General features: G+C 32.4%; 1 protein-coding gene across 1 annotated transcript; it reads right to left on the bottom strand.

Moving 5' to 3' along the window:
* Nucleotides 1-307: 307 nt before the first annotated feature.
* Nucleotides 308-1,407, bottom strand: LOC140016542 (probable disease resistance RPP8-like protein 2). The gene is made up of 3 exons (XM_072070083.1): nucleotides 1,110-1,407; nucleotides 792-976; nucleotides 308-634 (listed from the first exon to the last, which is right to left on the bottom strand). Exons 1-3 carry the CDS (start codon nucleotides 1,405-1,407, stop codon nucleotides 308-310), a joined length of 810 nt encoding a protein of 269 aa, XP_071926184.1.
* Between the last annotated feature and the right edge of the window lie 11,395 nt (nucleotides 1,408-12,802).

Here is a 12,802-nt window from a genome sequence, read left to right as displayed (position 1 = left end):
CACCCAATTGAAAGAAGAATTCATTAGGAGAAATAGGAGACAATTTCTGCAATCTACATTATAACACATGAACTACTATGATGAATTTGATAATTTTCTAGGCTGATATTATGATAATATACATAACCTAGTCTACTGATGACGACAATCGGGTCATTTCCCATTTCCTCCTGTTCTTTCACTCTCTGGGCTCAATCCCAAGCAGTAAGTACTGCAATTTTGCAACTCAATCCTCTGCAGTGTGAGTACGCCCCCTAAACAAGGAGGGATCTCAACAAGTTGGTGGCAGTTCTTCACAACTAGAGTCTCAAGGCAGGTATTCCAGTGTGCAACGTCCAAAGACTCCAAGTTCAAGAATTTGAGTTTTAAGGAATTCCCCTTCTTTCATTTTCCATGTTTTCCCTTTAAAGGAAGCATCTGATGATTTAAGAACCTCAAGATTGGGCAGTTTCCCAATGCTTGAAATGGCACTCCATGGCAACTGAAATTCTGATAGATTCAACTTCTTAATATTTTGTGGAAAGTTGAATTCAAAAGGATAATGAAGCAACTGACCGTGGTAAACCACATTGAGCGACTCAAGTTGAGTGAGGAAGTCCAAAACAGGCAAAAAGTTGCATTTGGAAGAATAATCCTGTGAATCCAGAAATATGCGACTCAGCTTTCAAAGGATTGGTAAGGCTCCCAAGGTCTTCTCAATATCTTTATGGTCATCGAAAAACAGACGTGGCGTTGAAAGAGTTTGTAAGCTATTAAACTTGAAGGCCTTCTCCATGAATTCTTGATTATACCATGGCAAATAGTAAAGCCAATCTATCCTCAAATGCCTCAATCTCACCAGTTTCCAAATAGTGTTGGGCAATTGCATACCACGACATGATCTCACTAGTAAAGTTTCCAGGTTTTGGAGGTTGCTTATTTCCCAGGGCATCTTTGTTGAGGAAGTGCAAACAGTTAAGAATCTTAAATAAACTAGCTGACATATGAGAGGAGTGAATTCAACGTTGATGCGCAAAATATCCAGCACCCTGAGAAGTTTGAAGCTCTCAAATGGGCAAGAACATGAAAAGTCAGAAGAAACTAGAGAGTGAAGATGCGGGCCAAAAGACTTTGATGCAAAGACAGTATGGCTCGTACGTACAATGTCTGGGCATGAGAAGACAAATGATCAGAATGAACACATGTTTGCAGCTGCAAAAAGCACTCTTCTTTAACTTTTGCCAGAGCAAAATCATGCAATAGATCATGAATGCAGCTTGCTTTCACTCCATCGGAGGATACCCTTTTGCAATCTGTCACAAGGTTTCTGGCAATTAGATCATTCAAGTAGCTCCCAGCGACATCCTCTGAGCTTCCTTTATCATCTTTTTGCAGTTGAACAAATCCTTCTGCGATCCATAGCCACATCAACCTATTTGTTGGTGCTTCTGCCTATTTGATTCTTGAGTTTTGGTGCCTGAACTGTTCTCGAATTCTAACCATTGGTTGTTGCCATTGCCTGTTGCTTGGCCCAATTGCTAAGTTTTGATCGTTTGAGTTGGGTACTTGACTGTCCAATTGGAGGCAGTTGTTGAAATTTTGGGTGGATTTATGTCCAATTGCTGAAATTTGTTGCTTTGTTTAGTCACTCACACTGCTCCTAGTTTGTTCGAGTGAAATTGGTTGGACGTTCCTTGCCCGTGGAGTTTAACTGTTACATTGTTTGGGGTGATTTTCTGGTATTGATCGAATTGTTGGGCATTATTTGGGGTTTTGGCTGCTGGAGACCCCTATTGCACCCTCAGTTGAGTAATTTTCTGGGTTGGGTTGTTGAATTAGTATTGCCATTGGTTGACTCTAAGTACCTTGTTTGGGGAGTTTTCGGTTTTGTGATTTCCATTGCTAAGCTCATTGGAGCACTTGCAGAGATTTTGAGTTGCATTATTTTTGCATTGACTAATATTCGGACCACCATTGCTTATTGTTTGTCATAACTTCTTTGTTGAGACTTTCGCCTAGTCCTTAGGTGCCTGAAGTTTCCATTTTCTTGATTGGGGTGGTCCTTTTTGTTGCTTCATTATCTGTGCGAGGCACCAGTGGTACGGGTTGGGGTATTTTGACTGCATTTGTTCATTCTCCTTGGTTGGCTGCTTGATTGAAAGCTTAGAGCTTGTGACTAAGTTGTTATTGCTTAAATTCTAACATGCTATTACTGGACTTGCTGAATTTTAGGGGACATTTGTTGCGATTTTGGGTAGAATTGGGTTCATTTGTTGAGATTTGTTGATTTATTTAGACTCTATTACCGCTTCTAGTCTGTTTGATCGCCATATTCGTTGGAATTGACTTCGTTCAAGCACATTGTTGGACATCCTCAGCCATTGATTGAAACTGCTGCATTGTCTGGAAATTTGCTGGTTTGATGTTCTCTGTTGCACTCTAGTTCGCCTGGATCAAGACGCACGTCGGAGCTCTCCTTCCCTCTACAATCTTTCACTGCCGCGCACTACCGTAGCACCATTTTCACTCCACCGTTCCCACCTATTTCATAGCCGCTCGAGACCTTCCACCACGTATTCAGGGAAGTGTAGTTGTCCTATTCGCTTTCTTTACTTTATGATCTCCATTGAGGACAATGTCGGATTTAGGTGTGGGGAGGAGAGGTACAGCTGGTATTTCTGGTGTTCAGCTTTTAGTTTTTTTTTCTTTTCCTTTATTTTCGTTGTTATTTGTTCTATTTTTCGTTTATTTCCTTTTCTTTCTTTTTAGTGGTCAGCTCTTCTATGACTACCAAGTTTTGATGCTGGATTGTTGCCTCTAATTCTGCTATTGCCAAGTTTTATTAATAAAAGGGTATGAAGTTAATATGGTTAAGTTCAGGGACATCGCTTTGGTGAATATCAGTAATTGTTTAACTTTTCCAATTTTTGGTTAACTTTTCTAGGCATAGGGAATGATTGTTGGCATTTTTCTTGTGAATTGGTCCATTTATTAATTTTAGTTCTCCATGTTTGGAAATTTGAGGCTGGCTGCTGTTATTTTTGTGTTATTTTTAGTTATTGTGCTATACGGTTATAAATAAGAGTTGACTGTACTCCGCTAGTGATTACTACTGAGTAACCGGGAATCTTCATCTAAAGTGTCGATTTTCGCGTCAAAAGGTAGTAGTTGTTATGAGTGCGTGGTCCCGTAGCGATTGGAGCTAAGTAACCGGGCTCCTCCATCTGTCAAATGTTGGAGTTCGCGTCAAAAGACTCTAAGGGCTATAGACTAAGTCTTTTGTTACTCAAAAAAAAATAAAATAAAAAAATAAAATAAAATAAAATAAAGATTGTGTTAGTATGTGAATAAGTCAGTTTGCCGGTTTGTGATCTTAATGTCGAGATTTTGGTTAATAGTTGGACCATTTGCTGATAAATGTGAGCAACCATTCCTTTTTCTTAGATTAGTTTGCTTTAAATTGGAGGAGTTGGTGGTTGAGAAGCTAACCGGAGTGGTTTTTCTTGGATCTTAACTGCGATGCGTGATATATGTTTTTCTGGGTATCTTGGCAATACGGTAGTTAGAGCGATAGCCATTGTCAAAATTTTGGTGTTCAATTGATGCTCTCATGCTTGAGGGCAAGCATGATTTAGGTGTGGGGGAAATTGATAGGGTGTTAATTGTTAGTAATTTTATTATTAATTTTCCCCTTTATCCTTGCCAAATAATGTTTTAAATTAGTAATATTTACTTATATTTGGTATTTGGACCTATCTACAGGAAGGAAAACTAAAAAGTGCTAAAATGGGGGACCTGTTGGAGGGAATTGCTCCACACGTAAAAGGGTCCAAAAAAAGCCTCATAAAACTGGCCTACATGAAGCTACAGACGGATTGAATTTCTTTTGGCTGATTAGAAGGGTTGCTGACTAGGACTCTTACTAGCAAGAGGAAACACAAAGGAGAGGAAATTTGGCAGAGCCGCAACTCTTGTACTCCGCAGCTCTTGTACTCCTTTTACCTTCAATTTCGTGGGGACCACGGAGGGAAGTGAGGCAATTTGTTTTAGATTAGGAGACAATTCTTTTCCTTGGGCCGCGGCTTTATCTTTGGGGAATTGGGAGTTTTTTGGGGGTTCTTACTTTTTTAGTTTTTTTTCTTATTGAACTTCGGTGACAATGGCCGGAATTACCCATGCAAATGAACTAATTCATTTGTTCTAGTCGAGGAACAACGGAGGAGTTGGTTCTACTAAATTTGTGAGATCGAATTAGTTTTTATTTATTTCCATTATTCACCGGTATTTATCTATCTTCTGTTTTATGTTCATATGGTTGTTTTATTATTCGATTATCCAGGGCCCGGATTCTAGATTAATTCAATAACCTGAAGCCAATTAGGGTAGTTAAATCCGTAATTGTTTAATTATTCTAAACTGGTGGCGACTGGCATGATTGGATTTGTGTCAGGGAGATAGACAGGCTAACTTAAAGAGACCCTCGTAGCGTGTTGATTGGTTAGAATTAGACTCTTCTAATTATTCATGCAATTAGGGAATTGAACTTCTATGGTCGTACCTAGGGTTGTTTCCTGATTAGAGAAATAGTCAACGGTCGTACCTTGGCTATCGACAAAGTGAGGAAGAGTTGGTTGTTTATCGCGTGTATGACAACTATAACTAATTTATCAGATAATAACTGGAATAACCCTTGCATCTGTGATCGAATTAAGTGAACCATCTCCGAAGTTGTCTCTTGGCTAGAGTTCGTCCATTATTATTTTTATTGTGATAATTAGTTATTTGAGTTGTAGTTATTTTATTTTATTTTAATTTATTCCAAGTAATTTAGTTACTCTCATTTTCAAAAACCCCCCATATCTGGAACTTGAGAAGAAATTAAATTATCCCCAGTCCCTGTGGATTCGACCCTGCTTACCGCTATATACAGAATTTGCATTTTATTTGAGCAGGTATTTATTATTGCACAGGTTCGGCACCTGTCAACAAGCTCTTTACATGTATTTTACTGTCAAATATTTACTTTATCACAAATATTTATTCTCAAATACAGATTTGTATTTACTTTTAAATATTTAATTTTTGTTAAATACAAAACCTACCAGTTTTTCTTCCGCAGAAATATTAATATAACATTTTTTCAATTTTAGTCACAAATATTTATGTATTTAACGTAAATTAAATGATTCAGAATAAAATACTCATAAAGAGCTAATACTTTACTCGTGTAATGGATGAAAGCCATAAAAAATTAACATTTTATAGGCCATTTCTTTTTTTTTTAAATTTTAATTTATATTAAATAGATAACCTATCGATTTTCTTTTTGCAAGAATATTATTGTAACACCTTTTAATTTTTAATTACAAATATTGATATATTTATTATAAATTAAATATTTAAAAATAAAATACCTGTAAAGAGCTGGTAATTTAAATAAGTTATGCGTATTTGCCTATAAACTACACTCCTTACTTAAATCAATAAACTACACTCCTTAACTTAAATCAATAAACTATATTCCTTACTTTAAATAGTGTAATTTATAGGCAAATACGCATATCCTATTTAAAGTATCGGCTCTTTACAGATATTTTATTTTCAAATATTTAATTTATGATAAATATATTAACATTTGTAATTAAAAATTAAAAAGTGTTACAGTAATATTCTTGCAAAAAAAATTAGTAGGTTATCTATTTAATATAAATTAAATATTTTTTAAAAAATAAATGGCCTCATAAAATATTAATTTTTTATGGTTTTCTCCATTACATGAGTAAAGTATTGGCTCTTTATGGATATTTTATCCTGAATCATTTAATTTATGTTAAATACATAAATATTTATAACTAAAATTGAAAAAGTGTTATATTAATATTTCTACGGAAGAAAAACTGGTAGGTTTTGTGTTTAACAAAAATTAAATATTTGAGAGTAAATACAAATCTGTATTTGAGAATAAATATTTGTAATAAAGTAAATATTTGAAAGTAAAATACCCGTAAAGAGTTGATACTTTAAATATGTAATACGTATTTGTCTATAAACTACGCTCCTTAAAGTTTATTAATTGTTAATTAATTTATAATACTTTATCATTCATTGGACTAACACAAAGCATAAATCAGGTACAAAATTCTAATTTCACTCTCTAAAATAATATTTTAATTATTTGGACTGAATTTGTAAAGAATTAGTAACCTCAGGGTAGGTCAGTGTAATTGTTTAAACCACAGGGAAGGTAAGTGTAAATGTCAGAAACCTCAGGGGAGGTTTCTGAAATTATCCCTATATTAAATAGATAACCTACTAATTTTTTTTGCAAGAATATTACTGTAACACTTTTTAATTTTTAATTACAAATGTTAATATATTTATCATAAATTAAATATTTGAAAATAAAATATCTGTAAAGAGCCGATACTTTAAATAGGATATGCGTATTTGCCTATAAATTACACTATTTAAAGTAAGGAATATAGTTTATTGATTTAAGTTAAGGAGTGTAGTTTATTGATTTAAGTAAGGAGTGTAGTTTATAGGCAAATACGCATAACTTATTTAAAGTACCAGCTCTTTACAGGTATTTTATTTTTAAATATTTAATTTATAATAAATATATCAATATTTGTAATTAAAAATTAAAAGGTGTTACAATAATATTCTTGCAAAAAGAAAATCGATAGGTTATCTATTTAATATAAATTAAAATCTTAAAAAAAAGAAATGGCCTATAAAATGTTAATTTTTTATGGCTTTCATCCATTACACGAGTAAAGTATTAGCTCTTTATGAGTATTTTATTCTGAATCATTTAATTTATGTTAAATACATAAATATTTGTGACTAAAATTGAAAAAATGTTATATTAATATTTCTGCGGAAGAAAAACTGGTAGGTTTTGTATTTAACAAAAATTAAATATTTGAAAGTAAATACAAATCTGTATTTGAGAATAAATATTTGTGATAAAGTAAATATTTGACAGTAAAATACATGTAAAGAGCTGGTACTTTAAATAGGCAATACGTATTTACCAATAAATTATGCTCGTTAAAGTTTATTAATTGTTAATTAATTTGTAATACTTTGTCATTCATTGGACATGTGACACAAAGGACAAATCAGGTACAAAATTCTAATTTCACTCTCTAAAATAATATTTTAATCATTTGGACTGAATTTGTAAAGGATTAGTAATCTCAGGGGAGGTCAGTGTAATTGTTCAAACCACAGGGGAGGTAGGTGTAAATGTCAGAAACCTCAGGGGAGGTTTCTGAAATTATCCCTTTAATATAAATTAAATATTTTTTAAAAAATAAATGGCCTCATAAAATATTAATTTTTTATGGTTTTCTCCATTACATGAGTAAAGTATTGGCTCTTTATGGATATTTTATCCTGAATCATTTAATTTATGTTAAATACATAAATATTTATAACTAAAATTGAAAAGTGTTATATTAATATTTCTACGGAAGAAAAACTAGTAGGTTTTGTGTTTAACAAAAATTAAATATTTGAGAGTAAATACAAATCTGTATTTGAGAATAAATATTTGTAATAAAGTAAATATTTGAAAGTAAAATACCCGTAAAGAGTTGATACTTTAAATATGTAATACGTATTTGTTTATAAACTACGCTCCTTAACGTTTATTAATTGTTAATTAATTTATAATACTTTATCATTCATTGGACTAACACAAAGCATCAATCAGGTACAAAATTCTAATTTCACTCTCTTAAATAATATTTTAATTATTTGGACTAAATTTATAAAGAATTAGTAACATCAGGGGAGGTCAGTGTAATTGTTTAAACCACAGGGGAGGTAAGTGTAAATGTCAGAAACCTCAGGGGAGGTTTCTGAAATTATCCCTAAAGAATATAATGACATTACTACTCTTTTATTGATGTTGAAATGCAAATTAGGTGTCAAAGTAATTTAATATTATAATATGAGTTAAGTACCTAAAACTACTATGTGTTTTGAAAGTATGATAAGAACGTAACTGTGTCCTTTTGATACAAACAAATCAATATAATCATCATTTTTTGAAATACAAATCTCAACAAAGTGCTTGCAAAAGGAAAATATTTTGAAACATTGCTCAAGACAAAAAATATTTTTTGACACCAAATCTACTAATTCTTTTAGATAGCTCATTTATTTTTTTTGAGGTCAAAGATCTTAAGGTTATTACCTATAAAAAATTGGTTGATACTTAATAATTTTAAAAAGATATTAAGACAAATATGGTTGTAAAAAAATTTAATAATAGAAGTTAACTTTCATTAGAGAAAACCAATGTTTTATGATGAGTTTGTTTAACAAAAGAATTAAATTTTCAAGGAAGAATGAGACAACTTATTATTGCAATATATACACTTACAAAGTATTTTTAATGGTAGCTGTGTCTTTATGAATAAAATCTTACTGTAAAACTTAATTTTGGTATTACGTATAACAGCCAATTGCTTTTTAGTCAAGGGATACATTAGTTATTAGGTTGAAGAAAGTTCACGGATTTCACATTCTATTAAACCTTTAAATTGACCTTAAATCAAAGGGATAAAGTATTTATTTCCTTAGGTGTCGGGGGTACAAGTCTGGAGGATTTATTGCATTTAACCCTCAGTTAAATTGGCCATTAGTTATATAACTGGTATAGTCTTTTTTTTTTTTCAGTAAAGGAGGGGGTGAAATTTAAGATAATCGGAGGGAAAATAGGGGATTTGAGCCTAAAATCTATAACGAGTTTGAATTATAGTTATTACTAGGAGGAGAGAGCCCGTGCAATGTGTAGGAGTTGGGTGCCTGTAATTGAAGGTAGTGAATAATTATGGTATGGAGATAGTTTTATAAATATTGTTTGATGATTTGTAATATATCTCCACTTGAATAAGAAATATAAGTAAAATTGTGCAGAAACTGTGGCATCATTGTTTAATGAATCATTTGAGTTGATGTTTTAAAATGGAATTATGAATGAACTGCAAATGTAGTTCATGAAGATGAACTAAATCTAGAAGCAATGAAGCAATCGTTCATCATGCACCGTGATATTAAGATGGTAAGCGACAAGGATTTTACCGAATTTTCTAAAAGATTTTCTCAGGAACTCATATATCAATAAAGGATATTAAGATCAGTCTAGTACTTCATTTCCAAGTTATTCAATTGGCAGGAAAAGAAAAGTTAGTAGAAAAAGAAACCTAAAACACATACCTTAAGTTCCATTCCGTCATGTAGGGTAGCATTCTATGGTAGAGTATAGCTCCTTTGTGCCTAGTTTCATAAGTTTCAGCTGTAGATTATATGCTTTGCGGTTGCTAAAATTTATAGGTTTTTATAACAAACCGCTTTGCATTTAATCTATTGTAGAAATTTTTTTTAGCGGATACCAATATTTACATATATATAGAAGATGAAGAGAATCTAACAGAAGAAGGTAGAGAAGTAGCCATTAGAACAGCTCTGCATAACTGTCGAAAACTGTTACTCAAAAATAATAAGATATTAATTCAATCACTAAAATCCCTATCACACCAAATGTTCAAACAGCAAAAATGGCATTACCCAAATACTTAAGGTATAAACTTTAAAATAACATTACAAACATAATATCCAAAACTTGCATTAACAAAATTTAGAATCCAATACAAGATAAAGAGGTGGAGAGAAGAAAAACCTTTGTCACTAGAGTTTCTTGAGCCTTTCCATCTTCATCTCCATCGGCCTCCTTGTTGAGTCAATACAATAGTGGATGAATACACACTACAATATCCTACACTAAAATAAGAAATGAATAAGAGGAGAGCTACAATTGTTGAGGATTTGTGTCTTGCCTCAAAGGGCAAGGCACAATCCTTTTGTCGTTCTTCTATGCTCCAAGGCTCTTTCTTCCTTTAAAACTAACTAAGACTAAAAACTCAAAAGCTCCTTCTAAAACTAAAGGCTTCTCTATTTATATTCTTCATGTCCCTTCCAATCTTCCATAAGAATCCTCTTTGTCTTGAAGAGTCAAAAAGTTGAGATGGAATGATATAAAGTTGACAAAAGTTGATGTCTTGGGTCCAAAAAGTAGCTGCCAAATTGTCATTGATGCTGCAAGAAAGAAGGATGAAAAGTTCTGCAAGTTGCAGATTTTTTCTGCTCAAGTATCTGACTTAGTATCTGAAGCGAATTTCACTATTCGGCGTTGTATACTATTACAGACTCTTCTTCAAAAAATTCTCTAACGAGTATCTGGTGCGATTATCCAGCTTTGCTCCTTTAATCCGACGTCGTATACTGTTCAATACCTTTTCTCTTGCAAAAGCTTCTAGCGGGTATCCAGCTTGATATTTGATCCAAAATTTACTGTCCGGTCCCGTATACTCTCATCCAATTCGATAATAATTTTTTGTAAACAGCTCTGTATTTTCCTTGCTCCTTCATCCCTACCAAAATATGGTAAACATTAAAAACTAAAAGGGCCGAATTGACAAGTCTTCTAAAAGTTACTCAAGGACATCACATATGTCAAAATGGCCACTTACATTATTTTAGGAGCTCAAAATTAACTATAAATGAACTAAAATATGTACAAACTATTAGGTAAAATAGGCACTTATCAAATAATATGAATTTTGTAAGAATTTGTTAGTGAGCAAGACAAAGCTATATTATTGTGTGGGCTCAAATGTGTAGAAGAACAACGATGATTTTCGGAAGTTGTGAAACTATTAGTGTGAAAGCCGAAGACATCAGCAAAAGGCCAGAGTGATGACTATGACAGTGCACCAATTGTAGCTAACAAATGCTCTAGCAACAATTACGCAAATGGCTGGGATCTTTTCTCCATCAGCCAAGCCATAATGGTAGGAAATGTGATAAAATTTGCATATTTATGCTATTTTTACTTGAGCCAGAAAGCATTTGCAGATTTCCCTATTCAAGTTTCTCAGTTACAACGTAAATTTAAAGGTGGGGGAAAGAGGGTGGGAAGACAGAGGTGGAAGGAGAAGGGCAGGAGGACAAGGAGGAGGTGGGTGGCTGGTGATAGAGGTTGGTAGAGGTTGGTAGTGGAGAGAGGAGATAATTCAAAATTTCCAAAATACCCTTGTTTAATTGTTAAATTAGGAGCCAAATTGCTTTTAGATGGTAGCGCTACCGTAAAAGGTCTTAATTGGACTCGAAATTTAAGTTCATACATTACATTAGTCAGGAATAAAAGTCAGGAATTAAATAGACTCTTGAAAAAAGTTTAGAGACGAAATTGATCATTTTCCAAAAAAAAAAAAAAAAGAATCTAAGTTGCTTCTTTTGCAATAGTGATTTGAACTACTGTTTGTTTTAGTTTTGCCCCATATTCTCCTGCGTGTTCTGCCAGGTTTTTAGCAATTAATTGAGCATCTTGTGGTTATTTTTTTAGCTTTTTTTCCTTGTGAATAGCCTCTCTACTTATCTTCTACACAGATAGATTCAAAAATTGATGCTACATTTAATGGTTTTTGAACAATTTAACTCTTGCTTTGTTTATGTACCGTTCATTTGGGCCTTGGTTTCTATTATACAGTAATGACTATGTACTCATTGTAAATGTGCTTTGGACCAATTTTCCAGATGAGTTTTGGTTCACTAATTTTCCTTACATCCTATTAATTTTTTTTTGGTCATGTCTCCAATTAGATTCCTAATGCATTTACCCCAAACGAATTTCATTAATATTTTTTTTACCTCATAAAAAACCTTCCTCCATCTTTATTGCTCTCACTCTATTTTTTTACTCCTCTGGATTTTTTTCTCCCTTGTTAGTCAACGTTCACACTGTAGATTTTAATGCTCATTTATCTGTTTCATGTTAAGTCTTCAATGCTTTCCTTGTACTCATGTATTTATTTTCGTGTTTTGCCTCCTTTGAGGATTATGTAGCTTTAACACACATTTATTTGTATAGACATAAATATAATCTTCTGAAACAGCAGCATGCGCATATATACATATTTATATTTAAGGAATATATGGTAAAACCCTATAGAATAAACAATATGTGTGGTATTCACCTTCTTGTAAATCACAATAAGTTTTACATGATGCGTAATGTAGTGAAGTTAAAAATTTAAAAAAAAAAAGGATTGAAAGAAGATTTCAGTTAGCAATGTAGTGAACTTAAAAATTAAAAAAAAAAAAGGATTGAAAGAATCTTTGGAAGCATACATGCATGTAGACCAACTTTAAAGTTTTAGTCAATTTTCTATTTTTATCCATTTATTTTTTTATTGTTGTATTTGCAGGTAGTAAAGATATTTCCTTTTTTATTTGTTATATGTTTTTCTTAATGTATTCAGTAATCATAGTGATGCTGTTGTACTAACTTATGCAAAAAATTTTATGGGTATTTAAATTTTTTTATGGAAATTTTAAACTTTTTATTCTTTCATCATTTAAAAACTTAGATAAGCATTTTGTGAATCATGTGTTTCAATAAGCTAACATATTAATTTCTTTTTTTAATGCTATTAATTGCTTTGAATAATTGTTTTCATAGTTAACATATTAACCTTTTTGCCAACAAATATTTGCTCGTTCATTTAAGGTACTTTGTTTTTGCAAATGATAACCCTTCATTTTTCTGGATGGTAGTTTATATGTCGTATTATTTCTGCGCCTTCATCTTCGAGTGGCACGCAGCAAAGAAACTTTCTGGTACATTATACCTTGCATAAAACTTTCTTTACAGATCATGTTACCTACATCAGGAGGTTTAATTATCTGTTTATCTTTATATTGTACCTTGCATAAAACTTTACTCTACATAAAGTTGTATCGTGCT

Source organism: Coffea arabica, chromosome 11c, assembly GCF_036785885.1.
Source record: "Coffea arabica cultivar ET-39 chromosome 11c, Coffea Arabica ET-39 HiFi, whole genome shotgun sequence".
Taxonomy (NCBI): Eukaryota; Viridiplantae; Streptophyta; class Magnoliopsida; order Gentianales; family Rubiaceae; genus Coffea; species Coffea arabica.
The sequence above is the reverse complement of the archived record's forward strand: the minus strand, read 5'-3'. Positions and strand labels throughout refer to the sequence as shown.

What these genes read in the sequence shown, in the direction of transcription:
- LOC140016542 (XM_072070083.1), bottom strand. Translation starts at nt 1,407, where the DNA reads ATGTGGCTATGGATCGCAGAAGGATTTGTTCAACTGCAAAAAGATGAT. An exon ending in CATACTGTCTTTGCATCAAA is followed by an intron (nt 977 to 1,109) that starts GTCTTTTGGCCC and finishes CTCATATGTCAG; the next exon opens with CTAGTTTATTTAAGATTCTT. An exon ending in TGGCTTTACTATTTGCCATG is followed by an intron (nt 635 to 791) that starts GTATAATCAAGA and finishes CTGGATTCACAG; the next exon opens with GATTATTCTTCCAAATGCAA.